The sequence below is a fragment of the Stylophora pistillata genome, chromosome 1 (genome assembly GCF_964205215.1).
Source record: "Stylophora pistillata chromosome 1, jaStyPist1.2, whole genome shotgun sequence".
NCBI lineage: Eukaryota > Metazoa > Cnidaria > Anthozoa > Scleractinia > Pocilloporidae > Stylophora > Stylophora pistillata.
In genome coordinates, this window is record NC_142519.1 from 3720001 (window position 1) to 3741773 (window position 21773).

At 38.2% G+C, this 21773-nt stretch overlaps 1 protein-coding gene across 1 annotated transcript in view; it reads left to right on the forward strand.

Moving 5' to 3' along the window:
* The window catches only part of LOC148740866 (fibroblast growth factor receptor 1-like), a 21950-nt gene extending 2136 nt beyond the window's left edge, over nt 1-19814 (forward strand). Inside the window, exons 3-15 of the mRNA XM_088731542.1 lie at nt 4592-4752; nt 6326-6658; nt 6908-7201; nt 7574-7764; nt 14031-14490; nt 14751-14858; nt 15216-15397; nt 15622-15744; nt 16148-16218; nt 16708-16748; nt 17090-17189; nt 17572-17671; nt 18086-19814. Of these exons, the coding sequence (XP_088587668.1) occupies nt 4592-4752; nt 6326-6658; nt 6908-7201; nt 7574-7764; nt 14031-14490; nt 14751-14858; nt 15216-15397; nt 15622-15744; nt 16148-16218; nt 16708-16748; nt 17090-17189; nt 17572-17671; nt 18086-18130 (2209 nt within the window). The 3' untranslated portion in view covers nt 18131-19814. The remainder of the gene's footprint in view (nt 1-4591; nt 4753-6325; nt 6659-6907; nt 7202-7573; nt 7765-14030; nt 14491-14750; nt 14859-15215; nt 15398-15621; nt 15745-16147; nt 16219-16707; nt 16749-17089; nt 17190-17571; nt 17672-18085) is intronic.
* The last annotated feature ends 1959 nt before the right edge of the window (nt 19815-21773 follow it).

The following is a 21773-nucleotide window of genomic DNA, read 5'->3' on the forward strand; positions in this document are numbered from 1 at the left end:
AAAACTACTGTCTCTAATGGTGAATGACGCCTTGACAACCGCAGCCTAAGAGAGAAGTCAAAACTCAGACGGAGCAACTGAAATCACCCACTCGCGTAATCTTGATTCTGCCGATTCCTCTTTGGACCTCATATTTGGCGATTCGTTCGTTGAATGTTTGGATAAAAGCCGAAAAAAAAAATGAAAAAAATTATATAAATACCGAATTTATTCGTTTAATCGCCAACCCCGAAGAAATTACGCCCTCAAATAACCGCAGTTTAGAGCTAAAATATGAATAAACGCTGCATTTATTCAAATTATAGACTCAAAAAGGTAAAATTGTTTTAAGATCATCGCATTCGAAGCTCAAGGTATATAATCAGAACACGAACATATACGGTGGTTCAGCTTATTCCAGCTTTGGAAATTTGCCTTTATTGATAACAATGTTTTTCAGTTCGAAGTATACTTCAGTGCTCTTTCACTATGCTCCCCTCTAAAATTCTCCCAATGCACAGTTTAATTTCTTTGTGAAAACGGAGTACTTCATTAGGGGGTCTCTCTTCCTCTTTCCAGTTCCCTGTGTTAACAATTTATTTTCGGAGTTTGCGTTCAGGAAGTTTTCAACACGGGTGAAAGTTCTCTTAGCCCATGTTCCACAAGCCTTTTTTTTTGTCTTCCAATTGTTTGTTTACCGAGTATACTCCGATTGCGTTCCCATCAGTTTCCTTTGCCTCATCGCTTTGCCTCATCGCGCGTGTCATGTTAAACTGACTTGTACGCATGATGTCCTCGGAGGAAAGTATTAAAATTTAATCTGAAATACATTTTTTTCTGCCATACTATTTTTTGCGAGAAATGAATTTGATTTTAGATAATCGCTGATAGCCAAATTTGAAGTCTGAGCTCAAACTTGTAATAAAACGCTGCTTAGAAACGATGCGACCATACTTAATAAAACTAAAACGTAAACAATGTTTAAACTTTATCAATATTTGCATTTCCTATAGATAGATAAATAGATAGATAGTTTATTGACTAAAAACATAACAGCCATACTTCTAGCTTACGATCACTAATATACGTAAAATATATATATAAGTACAATACGAAAACTTTAAGGATCTATAATAAAATATAAATTAAAAATATGAATGCAATCGTTTAAATGTATAGATATAACATATGATTACCAGAAACGTTCAGTTGTACACTACTTTATTGTCAAATGAATTATTATCAACATCGACTTTTAGTTGCATCTCGACGACAGTCGAACGCATTAAGTTTCAATTTCATCTTCCAAAAAGGGAGTTCGTACGCACGCGACCACTCTCAGGGTCAGTTTAGCAGCTGGATATCTCTCCGTTAACAGGTACATTTTTGCCAGTCAATTGACATTTTTTTTCTATGAGCCGATTAACCCAACCTAAATGTCTCTTCATTCAGATGAAGTCCTTTTGAGGTGGAAAATTAAAGAAAAATATGACTGAGTTCGTTTGACATAAGCATCTACTAAATATAAGCAATACCGACTTTAAGCAGTCAGGACGGCGACACCAAGGAAGACGTCGATTAAAAATTAAATGTCTACTTTTAATTAGAATTTCTAAAATGGCTGCAGGTGTTTATCATTTCTTACGGCGCCACGCCTCAACCGCAGCATAACGTAGAGTAGCAGCGCTGAGTTTCAAATGGCAATGACAGGAATTTTGCCGTCGCGGTTTCCGTTCGCAGACGACGCAAACTTTGGTGATTTCACTTTGCTTTTTTGCAAAGGATGGCTAAGAAATGTATAAAGTTTTAAAACGCACGTGCTGAGCTATTGTTCTACCCACGAGATCTTTGTTTTGCCACGTCCTCGTTGCCGTCGCCATCGAGGTTTGCTTATATTAAGGTCGCTATTATTATTTGAATCGAGAGGAGGCGGACGATGATGTCATTGAAAAATGTTGTGAGGGATTCACATCCCTTGACGTAAGGATTCAGACATATAAATGTTAAACTACACAAAAATTTGGATTATTTCTAATTAACACTGGTGGGATTGTGCGTTTTTTTCATTTTTCATAAGAGTACATAGTGTCCGTTGGTAGGCTACCTAGCTTATCCAAGTCTACGACCCCGAAAAGTAGTTTTACACGGACATGAAGATTTCACTCGCCCGATACAAAGTTCTTGTTAAGCCGAACAATCCCTTTTCTTTATGATAAGCACTATTTGAAATAACTTTGCTTTCTTACTGCAGGAGGTCATTACAACATAAAAAATTCACTGTTTTTTTTTATAAGTTCGTTGCATTTGCTTCCCACCGAAAAAGAGAGTTATGAAAAATTATATTAAGTTTGCGTACAACCTCGTCGCTGTTTGCTTTAGATTTTGTTTGTCACTGTTGGCGATTTCAATAAAGGAGCTAAACAAAGGCTCAAGCTAATAAGTTACTGAGTAATTGAGAGACGAAATTATAACCACATGTATTCGGTAGAATACAAAAGTTTGGGGATAAACGAAAGAAATGGGCAGTGACATGGCGATGTGTAAGTCGGCCCTCGGCCGCTCGGTAACACTTTGGCTTGTTTCAAGTTTAATTTTCAACTCCATTTATCGCAACCCATTGAACCTGGAAGATAAGCGTCTAGGGATATATATGCCTGGAAGGATTTGTTGTCGCAAAAGCTTTATGTGTGCCGTTTTTAAGTCTTCCTAGAGTTCAAATGCGAATCAAGTCATCCGCCATTGTTCCAGCTCCTGCTAGTCATTGGTTATTACTTGGTTTAAAACTCCTAAATGTCGCCTTATTCACCATTATTTTGGCCCTCTGCAATGATGTTGCCAGTAACCCTGGTCCAATTGATGATACGCAGTTGGATTTATCGACTTCGCCCGATTTCTGTGCTACCAGTGGTCTCAAAAGTAATCGAACGTCATATGCACAATTCTTTATATGCTTTTCTTATGGATAATAACTTGTTGAATTCTAGACAGTCTAGGTTTCGTGGGATGTACAGTACCGAGACTGCTCTAATTAAGTTAGTTGACGAGCTTTTGTTCGGCTTAGATAACAATCATACATGCGGCATGGTCCTGGTCGATTATCGAAAGGCTTTCGACATGATGGACCATAAGCTATTGTTGCGCAAGTTGGAGTGTCACTCTTATTTGTCGGATCGGAGGCAAATTGTCCGTGTAAATGGGAGTGAGTCAAGCGAAGCTTTGATGTTGCATGGAGTCCCTCAGGGCAGTATTCTAGGTTATTTATTTTTCATTTTGTTTATTAACGATTTGCCCTTGTATACAAGTGCTCAGTTGGACCTTTACGCAGACGATACGACTGTGAACGCTTTTGCGGATGTGAAAAACTTAGCCAACTTAAGTTCATCACTAAATAAGTCTGTCACTGAAATTCAATAATGGGCTTCACCAAATAAGCTCCCATTAAATGAAGACAAGACTAAAGTGCTCACGATCACTGGGAAAAGATGTGTGGCTGACATGAATGGAAGTGACATAGTTGTTACTGTAAACGGAAAACAGCTCAATAATGTGGATTGTGCTACTTTAGTAGGAGTAGAAATTGACAGCAAATTGTCATTTAATGAACATATTGAAAAAGTAGGTAAAAAGATGCCCTCTAGAATCGCCATACTGCGTAAGATTCGAGCCTGTTTACCTCTTAAACAGCGACTTCAGTTTTATAATAGCATTATTTGCCCTGTTATGTCTTACGCTAACGTGGTTTGGGAAAATTGCGACAATGAGTCGGTTTATAGGGTCTTAAGACTGCAAAAACGTGCGGCACGATTTATTTGTTATGCCGATCGCACGAAACCATCAGTTGCTTTGTTTAACAAGCTAGGTTGGATTCCGTTTTATGAGCAACATAAGATAGATAAATGCATAATAATGCATAAGCGAAACAATGGGCGTTTGCCGAATGATCTAAATGAACACCTAATTTTGAATAATAAGCGGCACTCCCGCAACACTAGATATTCAAGCATTAATGCTGTTTGTCCTAAATACAAAAGAGAATCAGATGGAGGACGCTCTTTCGCTGTTTCGGCTACAAGACTGTGGAATACTATACCTATTGAAATTAGGAAACTACATTCTATAGCATGTTTTAAAAAGAACATGTTTGCCAAGATTTTTAAGGAACAACAATGTTTGCATCATTTTACTATTTAATAATCTCTTCTTAATTGAATCTTGTCTTATTTTATATGCTTATTTTAAATGTTTACATATTTTAGCTTACATATTTATCTGATTGTATATAGTTGTGTAATCTGTGAGGGCCACAAGTTTATTAGCCTCTGGCTATTAAGCGCTACCCTCTTTAAATAAAGGCTCTCATTCATCCTTTCATTCATTCATTCATTCATTCATTCATTCAAAGAGAACATTTTTAATGAAAATATTTACCTTTTAGCAGGAATTTTGCGCAAAATCGCCAAATTTGTGACTCACTTTTCCATTTTTCCTTTCGTAACTGCCTGAGTGTGTAAATTTAGATACAGCAGCTTAATAATACCCTAATTTGACTTATTGCCTATACTACCTTCTTGTAAGAAAGGAACGTATTCTAAATAAACAATCACATTTACAGGTCATTCCAAACATCCACGCAAAAAGTTTGTCAACTTGTCATGATGATGGATTACTTTTGGCCTCGAGGAGCTTTAGCATGTTTAGTACTATTGACTCTTAACGGCGCTTTGTGGAATCTTCCATTTGTCAGAGGTGAAACGTGCGATCCCAACATAAAAAGTAAGTAGTTAAACGTCCTGGTCAAAGAACACGTATATGCGTAGATTTTTCTTGTATTTATATGCATGAATATGTATATACAGGAAGTGTAAAATGGCTGCCATAGAAACAGTTCCCAGAATGCAGAGGATGCAGGTATCTTCTTCAAATTGTTTCGCAAGTGTAGAGAAGAAAAGAAGAAGATAAAGACTCAAATTATTCAGCGTTTGTACACAACGTTTAGGGCTTCGGCCTTCTTCAAGTGGACAATTCAAATTAGAAATAAACAATAAAAAGCTTCATTAGAACGCTGTCAAGAGTACATGAACTACGCTCACTTTACATTATAAGATAGATTAATCTTTCGCACCGTTAGATAGGCTAGAAAAAGATTGTGTATTATTAATTTTGCTATTATTATCATTTATTATCAATTTCTCTAGCCCAGTAAGACCCGTTGTGGACATCTTTTCAAGTCCAGAAAGCAACAAATTACCCGTTTTTGCCTCCACAAATTAAAGGGATAATTTTAAAAAGGAAAAAAAAATAGCTGCTACCAAAATAACAAAGAGGTATTGTTCCTTTGATGTGAAACATACAAGCATCGTGCATCACCTTTTTGATGAGAAAAGAAAAAGTACATTTTCATAATATATGTTTTCAAATTGCGACGTTTACATGTATATATCTATATAGTACACGCACACACACACTTAACAAATGGTAAACAACACAGCGTACACTATTGAGTTATGGATGCACTTGGGAGGTTTGCTAAGCACTCAAGAAGCTAGAGTCGCTCTCGGCTATCGCCTCGATAGCCGAGAGCGATAACGCAATAGTGTAACTCAATAGTGATACGCTGTGTTGTTTACCATTTGTTTTATAACATAACATTGATACATTGTAGCTAAAGAGTTCCCTTTTATTTAACAAATCTTACGCGACCAGAAAAAACAAGCGCGCGCGTAAAAATAGTCTTTGCATTTGCTCACGTCAGCAGCGTACACCCATGGGCAAATGGGGGACGCTAAATTGACCAATCAGAGCGCGCGCTTTACTTTGGTTATGTTATAAACACATATATACATATATAGCATACCTATAAGATAGATTTATTTCTAACTTTTATCTTCGTTAGATAAGCTAGAGAAAGAGAAAAACGTATCATCGGATTTTAATATTTAACAAATGGTAAACACCACAGCGTACATATTGAGTTATGGTGCACGCGGGAGGTTGCTAAGCACGAAAGAAGCGTAAGAGTCGCTCGAGGCGATAGCCGAGAGCGACTCTAGGTTCTTGAGTGCTTAGCAAACCTCCCAAGTGCATCCATAACTCAATAGTGTACGCTGCGGTGTTTGCCATTTGTTTTATAACATAACATAGATACATTGTAGCTAAAGAGTTCCCTTTTATTTTACAAATCTTACACGACCAGAAAAAACAGTCGCGCGCGGAAAAATAGTCTTTGCATTTGCTCACGTCAGCAGCGTACACCCATGGGCAAATGGGGGACGCTAAATTGACCAATCAGAGCGCGCGCTTTACTTTGGTCATGTTATAATATTTATTATCAATCTCTCTAACACAGCTAGACCCGTCGTCGACATCTTTTCAAGTTCAGAAAACAGCAGTTTACCGATTGGTGCCAACATAAACCTGACTTGTACAGCGCAGCCCAGAAAGGAAGACTCAACATATCTGGATAGATGGGTCGATTATATCGAGTGGTACGATCCACAGGGTAGAGAAGTTGGAGCAAAATGCCGGCAGCCCTCAAACATACATGCTCATAAACTTAAATTAAGCTGCCCAGTGGAGCTTAAAAATTTGGCAATTGACAAATTTGGCCGCTACACTTGCCAAGCTGGCAATGGTTACAGAAAACACTGCACAAGGACATCATTTGAAATAACGATCCAAGGTAAGCAACCTTACCATACCTCTACAAAATAACAGACATCCTAAGTTTATAATGCAAAGGTGGGTGTCGCGCTCCTGCACCTCCTCAGTCATCTCGTCATCAAATTCCTCTTGAAGTGTAGTCCTCTTTGAGTCGGTTCTTACGGATGTCAAACGAGGCTTAGCCCCGACATCTTAAAGAATTGCCGCAAATTAGACAACTCATAACGTCACATGCATCCAAATAAATCATTTTTATATCAATTTGCAGGTGCCTTTTCACCTGAGATCGTTGAAGGTCCAGAGAAGCAAAGTGTCTCGATCGGTTCCAATGCTACCTTTAGCTGCACTGCTAAGGGCTTCCCGAGGCCTAAAATCCATTGGATTAAAAAAAATGCTTCATATCTTTTACAGTCTAACCCCAGAGCAAGTGTTATTCAAGACAGCGGAGCGAATCGCAACCAACTTTTCATAACGGGAGTAAAGATGGAAGATTATGGCAAATATCAGTGTATTGCCAATAACAGCATCGGAGCGGGAACAGAAGAAGCTGTATTAAGCAAAGGTGAGATATTTTTGGAATGAAAAGGAATAGATAAAGATCTTAACGACAGTCACTGCAAGGATTGACTTTTGGATCAAAATTGCGATGGTTGGGAATAAAATGCCTTTTTATCCTTTGCGTTTCTTTCCCATTCTTCTACGTCGTCTTCGTATTTTTTTTTTTATTCTTCGTCAATTCATAATTCTGACTTTTTACATTTAGTATTGTCATAATTACCATTATTGCCATTAATATTATTATGATTTGTGTTTTTGTAATCATTATCATTACTGTTATTGTCCCCCCGCTTGAAATCTATGACTCAAGACTCCAAATAAATATATATATATATTTTTTTTCATAATTCATCTATAATAACACTTACTTTCGCAGCCTCTGAGGATGAAAATTCAACATCTCAAACCTTTACAACACTCACTCCCGCAGCCTCCATGAATGAAAAGCAAAAAAATTCAGCATCTCAAACTACTACAATCGCTGTCTCCTGCACTTTGGTGGTGGCTGCACTTATTTGTGTAGTCATTGGGTTTGTGTGGATTCGGCGTAGAAATCGTGATAAAAAGGTAAATAATACGTTACGCGACATCTCCGTCCGTATTGAAAGAGAACGATTTCATAATAATAATAACAATTTTGTTTTAAAAAAAATAATCCTTTATTCACCATAATCACAAAAAATTATAACAAAAATTATGATAAAATTCTCGAAAATCGAAAAAAATGTGATAAAATGTCTAATAAAAATGTAAGAAAAACTAGAGGTTATGCACTATGATAACGATAATTCACTCTAATCATCAAAATATTTACCAACATATTAAGATAAAATCCTTAAAAATCGAAAAATACATGAAAATGTCGACTAACAAATTATCTAAAAAAAAAAAAAATCAACAAATGGCAGCCTCTGAGCTTTGAATATCTAGGTCTACATTAGTAAAATCCAATTTGGGCCTTCTAATTGTTCTGAATCCTCTTAGGCAGATTAGGGCGGATCTCAATGATGCAAGCGAAGGTTTTGCCCTGATCCAGGAAATTGTCTTTGAATAGTGTTCTCCTTTCTTTTCTGCAATGAGTTCTGCAAGGCGACGGTGATATCTCAAACGTTCTTGGCCCATTCCACCAGTCGAAGTAAACACAAAGAGACGTTAAAGAACCATGATCGATGTCTCGAACACGTCTTGAGTAGGAACGTTTATTCTCATTCTCATGCATGCGGTAAATCTGCTGCGATTCCAGATTTCTGTACGATTCAGCATTTGGGTGACAAGCTCGAATATCGAAAAATGCAGATCGATTGTGTTTCCAGAAACCACGAACATGAATGTCTAGCCTTGCATCTTGCGCCATGTTGGAACCACTGTTTAAGAGGGAATGTTGCCAACGGCCAAACATTTGGTGGCAACAGCCAAAAAATCGATTCGGCTCATATTCTCAAGTTAGGTAGGCCTTATGGTGAAACAAAGCATTGCATACTTCGTTTGGCTGAATATCGATTTATTTTCGAGAAAATCAATAATAACTGAATTTCGACCAAATGCCGCTTTTGAAGCTCAAAATTTCAGACAAATCTCGGAGCGTCCCGCCACAAATTGAAAACACTTGGACCGATAAAAACTACCAAATCTTGAAAAACAACATCAATACATAATCTGACAGCAATTTGAGCAATTCTTGATGGCTTATTTACACTTAACAAATGGTAAACACCACAGCGTACACTATTGAGTTATGGATGCACGCGGGAGGTTGCTAAGCACGAAAGAAGCGTAAGAGTCGCTCGAGGCGATAACCGAGAGCGACTCTAGCTTCGTGAGTGCTTAGCAAACCTCCCAAGTGCATCCATAACTCAATGGTGTACGCTGTGGTGTTTACCATTTGTTTTATAACATAACATTGTAGCTAGAGTTCCCTTTTATTTAACAAATCTTACGCGACCAGAGAAAACAAGGGCGCGCGGAAAAATAGTCTTTCCATTTGCTCACGTCAGCAGCGTACACCCATGGGCAAATGGGGGACGCTAAATTGACCAATCGCAGCGCGCGCTTTATTTTGGTTATGTTATAAAATCTAATTGAATTTAACCGGCCTTCTTCTAAAAAGATTAAAAATAGGTCAAAAGTAACCCGTTATTTCACTATGTGCTATACAAAAAAAATCGACTGAAAATCTGGCTTTTGGAAGGCAAAATGTGGTTCTCTTCGATCTTCAAAGGATTTTTTGGGGAAATGATTCAGTGCGATTTAATCAAATTTTAAAGTTGGATGAAATGAGCTGATTTGACGATGCCGTCAGTTGTTCGAAAATGTTCACATTCACACACAAACTCAATTGTTTCGCATTTTACATCAAATTTGCAGCTTATTTAACATAATATCATCTTACCGTCCATATTGCTGTATCACAAAAGAGGATTGCAGTCCTAAAATTGTTGCATTGCTCCCTCAATGGCAATCGAACTTGGTAGGATAGTCAACACATCCTGATAATGATTGTTTACAAAGCGTATCTCGCGGTTTCTCTGTTTCCATTTCGTTGAAATACATCGCGTAAGAGATCTTTGTTTAAAATATGTCTCCAACCGAACCGTGAACCAAATGTAAGCGGAGTGTTGCTAGTTCAGAAACATGTTTCTCGCGTGCAGAATAACGTTAATTAATTCAAAATGAGGTCCACTGAAATTAAACGCAAAATTAAAACATTGGAATATGAAACACGTGGCTACAGGAATTAAGGTTGTGTGTTACATATACGAAACAGGAGCAAACAGTTATCTAACTCCGATCATAATTTAAAGCATCATAATTGAATTTTTTATGGTACTTCGGGGGATAAAGCTCATTTTAGGAAAAAAAAAAAAAAGAGCTCACATTTTTCACATTTTCACATTTTTCACAACCACTTTTTCCCGGCAGCCGTCCCAAAAAAGCTCACATCTGGAAATAAAACCATTTTTGCGTATCTCGGAACTCAAGAAACGCTTCGAGTAATCATTGCACCAGCTGACACAGCAGACTCGAGTGCGAGTTGGTATACTTACATAAAATATTTGCATTTTGGAAACAGTGGCTTTGAACAATCAACTCAACCAGTTAGTTATTTAGTATTCTTGCCCAAGAAGGTAGCCAAGTAGTGATCTATCCCCTTCAAATATGGTCGGGCTCAAAGCCATCAATGCATTATATGGGGAAATATAACAGAGCGTGGCTGATGCGTAATGAAAAATTTAACATAAGCCAGTTATCTGGTCAGACCAGAATATTCACGCCCATCAGGAAAAGATTGACACCTAGATTTAACCAGAAAAAAGAAAGTAAACAAACCCATGTTGTGCCTATCTCTTTAAATCTTTCCTTCCTAGTTAATGAATTTAAGAAGTGAATGACTACTTCTTATAGAAGTCCAAAGCCAAATAAATGCATCATATGGCGATATATTATTGAGCATGGCTTGATATATCAGAAGGAACTCTGCGCCTCGATCTAGAGCCTCTCGTTCACCCCTGAACCAAGCTTTGCACTAAGCGAGGAACAAATTGTCATGGGATGTATGTCAGCAGGAGGAGAGAACACTGCTGCTCGGCTAACAACTAGGTCAACTTCGTCTACTGGCCCGGAAAAACTGAGACTTGCGGAATTGCTCTCAATCCGCCTCGAACACGCAAGAAGAGGTATAATTACTGTTTCCCGTTTTCTGGATGGTCTGTCGAAGTCACAGTGTACTCTTACTATAGTTTTGAACGAGCAGCAGATATCCTTATGAGGAGAACGACACGCAATGCTGTTGCAGAGTTCACATCTTTTCTCTTTAATTCATCTTATTAGGAAACGAAAATACCAGTTTCAAGGTAATTTCTGTAATTAATCAAACAATTAATAGAGATTAAAATAGTAAGGAAAAGGACACAAATACGATTCACTTTTTTAGCGTCTTAAAAAATACTTGTAAATTATTTAAAGTCCTTACCTCTACTTGAGGCAATTGTCATCTCGACCGGTTCCTTCTTACACAAAGTAAGCATCAAGTGTTTTCTATAGATACTCAGTGTGGTTTCAGCGATTAACGATAAAAGCACCCCTCTGAATTTCATTTGGTAGGTTTAACTGTAACTCATTTTAAATATTACATACCGTCAACAGAAGAAAATTTAGTAAGAGTGCAGGAAAGTTGAGAACTTATCAACAGTAAAATATAGTAGTATTGTAGCAAGCAGAGGTTTTAATCACCGAACTAGGTTCATCTGTCCTTCTTTTTGTCCTAAAATGAGCTTTATCAACCTAAAAAATAATTTACAAAATATAAATATGAACTTAATAAGGATCGGAGTTAAATAATTGTTTGCTCCTTTTTCTTTTATGTAACACTCGACCTTAGTTCCTGTAGCCACGTGCTTCACAGTCCGAAGTTGTATTTTTGTGGAGTTGTCGATTTCCGTGGGCCCTAATTTTAACAATTAGCGTTTTTCCGCACACGAGAAACATGTTTCTGAACTAGCAACATTTCGCCAACATTTGGTTCGCGGTTTAGTCAAAGACTTATATTTAAACAAAGATCTCTTACGTTTTCAACGAAATGGAAAGAGGGAAACCCTGAGATAAGATGATATTATAATAAATAAGTTGTAGATTGGATGTAAAACGCTAAACAATCGAGTTTGCGTATGAATGTCTACATTTTCGAATAACTGACGGCATCGTCAAATCCGCTCATTTCATCCAACTTTAAAATCTGATTCAATCGCACTGAATCATTTCCCCAAGAATTCCTTCGGAGATAAAAAAGAACCACACTTCGCCTGCCAAAAGCCAGATTTTCAGTCGATTATTTTGTATAGCACATAGTTAAATAACAGGTTACTTTTGACCTATTTTTGATCTTGTTAGAAGAAGGTCGGATAAATACAATTAGATTGTGTAAATAAATGCTCAAGAATTGCTCAAATTGCTGTCAAATCATGTATGGATGTTGTTTTTCAAGATTTGGTAGTTTTTATCGGTCCAAGTGTTTTCAATTTGTGGCGCGATGCTCCGAGATTCGTCTGAAATTTTGAGCTTCAAAAGCGGCATTTGGGCGAAATTCAGCTTTTGTCGATTTTCTCGAAAATAAATCGATATTCAGCCAAACGAAGTATGCAGTGCTTTGTTTCACCATAAGTCCTACCAAACTTAAGAATATGAGCCGAATCGATGTTTTGGCTGTGGCCACCATATTTTGAAAATGTTCGATTCTTGGCCACATATCCTCTTAATTGCTCTCCTGTCGTGTCTTGGAGTTGGGGTACGATTTCCACATCTTTGCAGACAATTCCCTAAAGCTCAGCTTCTAAGTCTCTAAGTTCGCTGTGGCGCTGTATAATAAAGCCACCCTTTTTGCAGACCATTGCATGGTCCACTGTGTACACGTCCCCACAAGCACATTTGGAAGGAATATCTTCGAATTGCCAGTCGTATCGCAATTGAATGGCGTCTCGTAATTCTCTTTTGTTGAGATCATATCCTTGTTCTTGTAAGGGAAGGACGGTTAACCATACCGATGAGCCCTTTTCGGTAGCCAGATCTAGTGCTCGCTTGGTTGTTAAAAGGAATTTTATAGGCTGATGAATTGATCGTGTATAAATAAAGATTAAATAAATAAATAAATTAATTAATAAATAAAATAAATGGTCTTAAGTGGTGCCCTCTCATAAACACTCTTCACTCTTTCTTTGACGTCTTTGTCCCTCTTATGCTGGGAAGTCTGTTTTGATGACTTTACTGCCGAGTCTTTTGGTAAGTGATGTTGTTGGGCTTTAATTTGTTCGACGAGCGGTGCAGTTGTTGCAGCGGATGTCTTGTACTCCCGCGGTGCTTCTATTAGCGGATTTCCAAGGCCAAGGCCACCCAAGCGAGCGGGTAAGGACAACACGTCTCTCTCCAGTTGATTACACTTGCGCCCAGTTATTGCAGGTATGAGGACATGGCTTATAGCACTTTCCAAAGGTTCTATGAGATCCTGGGAGTCGGGAATAGTCCGAAGAAAGTAAGTCCATCTGTGTTTAAGGCCGAACATATAAGCCGAGTAACAGGCTTGTAGTTCGGTTGCAGCAAATTCCGCGAGTTGGGCTATTTCGCTGACCCATTCTGATACCTTTTCATCGACATACTCTTTTTGGTATTCCTGTGAGCCAATCACTACGCCAAAATGTTTATGGTTTCGCCTGTAATATTGATAGCTGTTGCCTCAAACACGTCTTTGGCTGACTCTTCCTTCTCAGGCTTCACAACGATGCGACATTTCCTAGCATTTGGCAAGTAGCCATAATAATCATGATAATGATAATAATGATAATAATAACAATAATGATAATAATAATAATAATAATATTATTATTAATAATAATAGTGATAATAACAATAATTAAAATTTGCAAAGTTTTTCTAGACTCTGCATCTCGCCTTACATAGTAACAAGATGGATGACACGCGAAAAACGTACCTTTCATGGCTGGTCAATCCTAACATTCCTTCGTATGCCAGCATAAGCAAGATTGCGTATAATGACTGTCGTTAGTTCGGCTGAGTCTTAGAGTAAGGCTAAGGAAACCGCCCATTTCTGTCCCCACCTCTTCTCTTCTCCTCCAAATTATCCTTTCTTTCACTTTCGTCTTATAAACAACTTCTTTAGAAGAATTCAGGGGCTTGCTCGCCCCATTTTCACTAAGTTTATAGAGCAGGTCAATCCGAAAAAGGGCCATATTTCTTACTTACATACCTTGCAATTGTCAAATTTTCCCGTCATCGTAATGAAAGATGTATATGGTACTTGCCTTTTGCCTTCAATTAAATGACAGGGCACAAGACGTGCGACAAAGGTGTATTTAGAAAAAGACAAGCACTTGCCAAACGGGATACAAGACCTTGAAAACGACTGGTCGCCCAATAACCAAACCATCAAAAACCCCGAAGAAAGGCATCTGTTAATGGGGGACGCAGTAGGGGAAAGAGGGCTTCCAGACGGAAGAGAGCAGGATGATGCAGTGCAAGATATAGTAGAAACAAGTCAAGTGAGATTAGATTCGTGTGAGAAGATTGTTGGCACTGACATTTTCACAGCTGATAAATGTGTTGACCTGGGTGTCGACGAACAGCGAAAGATATCGTCTCAAGAGACCGAAGAAGGATGCGAAAACTTGGAAAATCTTGAAGTATTCGATGAAATACTCGGAGAAGGCGAATTTGGGATCGTCTACAAAGGTCGCTATGGTGGAAAAGACGGAAACATGACAGATGTAGCTGTTAAGAAGCTAAAAAGTACGTACGCGACGTCAAAATGTGACATTATTAATTCCGAAGTATAGTGGTATACCGCTGAATTGATTTTTCTTTCTGGAAGATATGCACCATCTCACTTTTTCGTCATTTTTCCCTTTGCGGGAAAACACCCATAAAGTCTGCTTCTGTCTCCTCTGAACGTTCTCTGTCGCCTCGCCACTTTTTTCCATACACCATTTTTTTTACCATAGCCAAGCAATTTGAGAAGTCCCCTTGCTTATTTTTCTATCTCAATGTAGACCCTAGTGCCATTACCAAAGAAACCCTGCATAATGAGATAAGGACCTTGAGGCAGGCTGGGAAACATCCTAATATTGTCACTTTGATTGGTATGCGGATAGAGGGAGGTAAGTCAGTTTTCGACGATGTAACGTCTTAGAGATAAGCAGGATTACCAATAAGGTAACGTTTCATCCGACTGTAAGATCAGTTCGAACAGTGCATGTGCTGATGTTATGATTAGAGAAAAATTCTTAGACTTAGTGCGTGTTATGCAAAAAAAATCTGTGCCTCTTGATCGAAAACCATTTGATGCTAGGTCTAATGCTGGAGGATTCATATGGAATTTGTTTCTTGGTTTTTTTGGCACCAACTTAACTTATTTTTACCGACGAAATCATCTTTCGATCAACTTCAGGAGCAAATAATGTCCAAATACTTTCTCTTGTTAACTTTTCTGCCGGTGTTTGCTCTTCTTTCACTAGGAAACCTTCTTGTAGTCACTGAGTTGATTCATGGTGGCAGTCTGGAAAATCTTTTGAAGGCCAAGAGGGCTCCAGGGGAAAACAACAAGTATCATAACGTCTGCTGTAAGCTTAATGACCGGCAGCTGGTTACAATTGCATTTCAGATTGCCGCGGGAATGCAGCACTTAGAGGAGAGAAAGGTAAGACCCACTGACAATGTGTAGAAATGTTGAGGTAACTTTGTTTACCTTCCATGACAGATGACCACTCTCTATATAGATTATAAACAGCTCAAAATATAACGCTGGAAGCTCGAGGTTGTGAAGGACACATTGGGGATCTTTTGCTCTTTGGTATAAGCCACCACTCAATCATTCGTGAGTGTCTGCTAAGCTAAAGATTTATAAATTGTCTTCTCTCACAGTTCGTCCATCGCGATCTGGCAGCGAGGAATATTTTAGTAGATGGCAACTTGGTTGCTAAAGTTGGAGACTTTGGATTGGCCAGAGACATATCCGATGCTGGTATATACACGATGACCTCCAACGTAAGTACGCTTTGCAATCAGTTTCAACGACTAAACAAAAAAATCAACAAACTAAAATGCATTTTAATTGATGCTCTTCCATAGTATAATCGAACACACTGAATTAATTCCCTCCCAACGAACGGTGTATCGTGTTTACTTAATGGTTAATGTTTGTACTGATAATAAAGACAACAACAATGATGATGATAACAATAAAAGCGGCCAAGATAACTACCCCCTTGGATTTTACTGGTGATCAACAATAATTAGAAAATGTTATATATCTTAACGTTGAAAAAGAAATCGCATGCACGCACTCGATTCATCCTTCTTTTTCATGAGTCAGCCTCTTCCCAGTCTCAAAGGGTATTGACTCTACAACAAACAGGACCTTGCTCACATGAATCTGTCTTTTCAACAGGGCAAGGTTCCGTGGAGATGGTCGTCTTTAGAATCTCTGCGAGATCAGCATTTTACATCCATGAGTGATGTGTAAGTTCAATTTGTATTTTAATACTGTGAGAGAGCTGTCTCTTGACTTAGAGCCGGAGGTATTGCTTAGCACAAAGGATTTCCAAAAACGTCATTTGCCTGCCGCTCTGCTATTTTCCCTGGAGCATTACCATGGTGACATCAGGGCTTCATTTTACGTTGTTTGCTCGTCTCCATGTGCTTGAATGGTGTATGTTTATCTATTTGCATTTATGGACACACCATGAAAACTTAGCATGACTTTAGTAATTTCCTCTTTCAAATGGACAATCTTATGCTCATATTAGTTGATTGAAATTTATATCAGAGGTGAGATCCGACAGGAAAGACACAACGAAGTCTTAAGCGATGCAAATATTCATTAAATACTCAAAGAATACGACGTGACTTCATCTTTAATCAAGTCAGTGCTAATTCTCCTTACCAGAAGGTCATCAGCTTCTTTTCCTAACTCATTTAAGTTATTAAGGCATTTATGCATATTTACAGGTGGTCATTTGGTATTGTCTTATGGGAAATTGCCACTTACGGTAAGTGTCGAGTGATATTATGTGCGACACTCTATAAACTAGCAGTCATGTTCTCGTCATGAGATTCCAATCCATAGTGCAGCCCAAAGTTAGGAAGGCTCCTTTGTTAAGCTAACTATACAGGCACAAGCATCTTCATTCAGAAAAATGCGTATTGCCAGTCAGACGACAGTTAAAGAAGATCAGAGGCCCGCCATACGGCTACTGAACATTTTATTCGTCCTACATCTTTTTTGTCCCCGAGCTGCGCTTAATTTTTTATCTGTAAATGAGCCATATAAAGATCCTTGTCTCTAGAACTGAATTATTTATATCATGATGATCTTTTTTCTACCAAACAGGTGAGTTGCCATACCCTAATATCTCATCACCAATTGCCTTAGTGAGTCGACTGGCTACAGGATACCGGATGCCTCGTCCCGATCAGTGCTCGGAAGAACTGTAAGCTTCAAATTCTTGTATAGTGGCGATAGAAAGTGAATTGAACGATTTATAATCTTGTAGAGGGCTTCAAATAATGAAAATTTAACTTGCCTTACTTTAAAAATAATTGAAAAGCGTTTTACTCTTCGAGGCAAGTCTTGTAAGATCCTCTGACATTCACTTCTTCTCGTTGAAAATCGAAACGATGTATGAAATGAGTCGTCATGATTTAAAAACGATTTGCATATCAAATCAAATGTCACACTCGGCAAATCAGTGATCTTTCCAATGATCATGGTTATCCCCCTTTGTACCCCTTTCCACGTTTGACACGGTAAATCTAGATGCTGATAGTGTCAGCTTCAAGAAAACGTTAACTCGTACTGCATTGAATTTTTAGATATGAGCTGATGAGTTCTTGTTGGAAAGAAAATCCTATGATGAGACCAGCCTTTTCACAGATCGCCCAACAGCTGAAGAATTCTTTGCGAGAAGTGAAGGTAATTAATGTTTGTATTTACAAGATCTCCATTTCTTCTCCTCAGTATCGCCTTTCTTAAACCTTATCTGTCCTCTTTTTCCTCCTTCAATATTTTTTTAATCGATGATTCAATACACCCTTTCATGAACTCCTCTGTCACCTTGTCGGTCTTTCTGGTAAACCTTTTATTTCCAACTCCCGCCATGAATACGCTTATCTTTTCTTAAACATAGTCATCCATCCACTTGCTTGTCTGTCCTTCCGTCTGTCAACTGGTCGACATCCGTAAGAGTGTCTGTTCTTTCTTGTGTTTGTTCCTAACTTCATTCATTACTTTTGTTTAATTCAAGTAAAGCCATTTTTTGTTTCCTTATTCATTTTTTTGTGGCGGAATTATCAATGGCTGACTCTTAATTCCAATGATTTATTTCAGAGGACATATACAAATATTACAGAGGAAAACGGTGGAGAGGCTTGATGACGCCCTGATGCTAAAGGAAAAGCCTTATTTTATTTGATTAGTAATAGGAAGAAAATCGCGATATCTCAAATACGTGCATAAACGTGTAAGGCCTAACGTAAAATGTAATAATAATAATGATAATAGTAATAATAATGATAATAATAATAATAATAGTTTATTAACAGATCCACTAGGTGACTCTTCCCTGTTGAAATTCATCAATTACAATTAAAATAAATCAAATCAAGTTATTCACAAATTACGCAATATGCAATTAAAACTAAAAGTAGGATTAACAGAATAGAAACTATAGTAAAACTAACTAATCACTCTGTGCTGTACTACATAAAAGAATTCCTTGAAAGTCTTAAAAAGTTTCTGTAATCTTTACAGTTTCCGAGATTCAGGTGCCGACCACGCTCAAAAAGTTTAGATTTAATTTGTTTCCTTGTAAGAGAAGGTTTGGCACGTTTTCTTCACAATAGGTAGTGCAAATCACAGTAAAGAATAGACGGTCCACCCTGTCTTACTTTCGACGCTGAATTGGTTAAGAAAAAAAAGTTGCTATCTCGTAAATAGACTGACTTAGCGTGGATTGGCTTTGCTAAGAGAAATCTAAGCACGCATCTATCCTACCTTTTGAGCAGCTCCTCCTTTATAATTTTCTTCGCTCGCAGGAAATCTACAGTTCTTTCGCGCTCAAGGCGCTTCCTGCGTGCATTACAACAGAAGAGGGCACAGTCAATACTTCTTTATTTGTTAAATTAAAGATGGAATTTTTGAAAGATCATGACTTGCAAATGAAACCTTAACTTCAAATCAGAGCTACAGAGATCCAGAAGCGATAAAACACACCCACTTGCGAGAGAAGTGTGTGACACTCGACAAAAGGGAGAAATAATCTTCAGCATGTAAGATCGTAACAAATATATTACTCTCAACAACTTTCTCAAGTAATGATAATTATATCAACACGTAAATGAAGCTAAGGCATGAAAAAAAAAAAAAAAAACATTTGATCATATCACTTTATTTGAATTTTCGCGGTCTTCTGCCATGACAAACGTGTAAACAATAAGACGACTCAGGATGAGCCTCAATTCCATGTTTTCGCGTGACTGCGATAATTAGAGTCAGCGGCGATTCCAAATAACTCCCAACTGGACTATTGAGAATTATAATTAAATGCAAGGGATGTTATTAAGCTGACGCTCATACCTAACAGCTAAGAAAGTAAAAAGAGAATAATAGCGAAATAAGACAACGGAAATGAGCTTTATATTCAAGAACCCTTGAGGAGACAGATCGGGAAAATAAACAACTGATAACACGCGTACATGTTGTAGTTCAATTTTATACTTGGTTCAAATTTTATTTTCCTTTGTTCTCGGTCATGTTAATGTTGATAATGAGTTTGAAACAAAGGAAAATAAAATTTGAACCCAGGATAAAATTGAACTACAACGTATACATCAGTTCTTTACATAACAACAACAACATAAAGAAAATGGAAACAAAAGGAATGCCATTCTAAGGGCCTCTACAGGCCACATACGTTTCAGGAAGGGTGGATGAAACTCGGAAACGGCGGTTATTAGTTGATAAGCAGAAATGGGTCGAGTGTGAAAAAAAAAAATGAAAATGTTTAAGACAAGAAAAAGGCGTTAAGAAATTGGTGAGGAGAGAAAACAAACTTCTGTTATTCCCTGATATAAGTTTTGTATAAGTCGTTTTTTTTCTTTGTATTAGAAAAGCGGACGGGTGATGTTTCTGGATAAAGACCCGAAATATAGAGTAATTACAAGGTTACGGCTAATAAAAGAACAAAATGTTTCTGATGGTCGATGGGTGTAACTCATGGACGGGCGGAGGAAGTCAGGTTGGGCGATGTTACTCAAAAGCGTAAACTCTGACATTTTGTAATATTTTGAAGAGTCAATTGTAGATATGTGTATTTTGACGCAAACAACTTTTCAAATCTACTTCCATTTTTACGTCACCAAATGGCTACCAAACAATAACTTACAAGTTATAAACTACCTCGATGAAATCAAAGAATTTTTTGTAGGGAAAGTGAATTAAGCCATTCGTTTCCATGCGCTGTCTTCATTTTTGTTCACACAATTTCGGACCAGTGAGCGCGCGCGTTGGGTGTGATATGCGCATGAATGAACGAGGTGTAACTGATCCACCATATGCTTGCGGCACTTAACTCAATTACTTGCTGGCATTGAAAACCCTTCACGGGAGAGCAAAGAAAGACTAATTTGTCTGCTATTCGAAAAACATAAAATATCTCATAGTCTGCATAATGATTAGGCCCCATCGAGGATTTTAATGGTTTAACGTGTCATTGTCATAGAAAACCGTTATTGGCGTTTCTGTAGGATGCAAGATTTTTACGGGGTGGGGTTGCCCCACGCCCAACCCTCCTCCTTTCTCATCTGAGCTTGGAACCGGCCATGGCGGAGACCACCATTAGGAAAGTGAATACCTTCATCAACAGCTGCCTGAGAAGGATCTTCCAGATACGCTGGTCCGACATCATCAGCAATGCAGACCTGTGGCAGCATGCCAACTAGCTGCCAGCTGACGAGGAGATCTGGTGCAGAAGATGGGGATGGATCAGGCACACCCTGAGGAAGCCAGCTAACAACATCACAAGGCAGGCGCTGAAGTGGAATCCCCAAGGGAAACGAAAGAGAGGAAGGCCAAGAAACACCTGGCGCCGTGACCTCGACGCCAACATCAAGAACATGAGAAAGACCTGGAGACAACTTGCAGGAACAGCTCAGGACAGAGCACTTTGGCGGACTGTTGTCGGCGGCCTATGCTCCAGGAGGAGCGATGGGCTGAAGTAAGTAAGTAAGTAGTCAGAGAAAACCGGGCAGGAGCAAAGGTTCGAGGCTGGCGTTTCACCTCGATCCTTTTACCATACCAAAGGTACCTGAAAAGATTATCAATGGTGGTATTTTCATTAGTTGGTGGGTTTTTTATTTCAAGATAAAGTCTTTTCTATAATCAGGGCCCTCCACGGGCATAAAATAGCTTGATTTTGGGCCAACTTTTGTTGAACCTATATGAAAGAACGTTAAGTGAAAAAAAATTGCTATAGTTTTTTTCACACCTTCTACTCACGATGCAAGGAACTGATTGACGTTTAAAAATCTTTCTTGTGCTGAACACCATCTTTTTAATGTAATTTGGTAATATCAACTAAGTTGAAATTGTAAATTTGGCCACGGTAACGAATAAAAAAGCTGACGTTTCGAGCGTTAGGCCTTCGTCAGAGCCCTTCGCTCTGACGAAGGCCTAACGCTCGAAACGTCAGCTTTTTTACTCGTCACGGTGGCCAATTTACAATTTCAACTTAGTTGATATTACCAAATTACCTTGTTACCCCCATCGACGCAGCACCACAGTTTCTTTAGAAACTTTCAGCCTTTATTCATTCGCTATCTTTTCAATCTCACACTTAATATTAGCACTTGATAATTGAATTGATAACTTGAATTGATAACGAGTGTGAGCCAAATTCAGTGTGCCATTTACGCAGTGCTGTTTGTCAAACGTACGTGGTTTACTTTTAAAGAAAATTATTGTATGAATAGCCTGTTGTATCTTTAATGAAATAAAGCAAACTTTAAATTGGTATCTC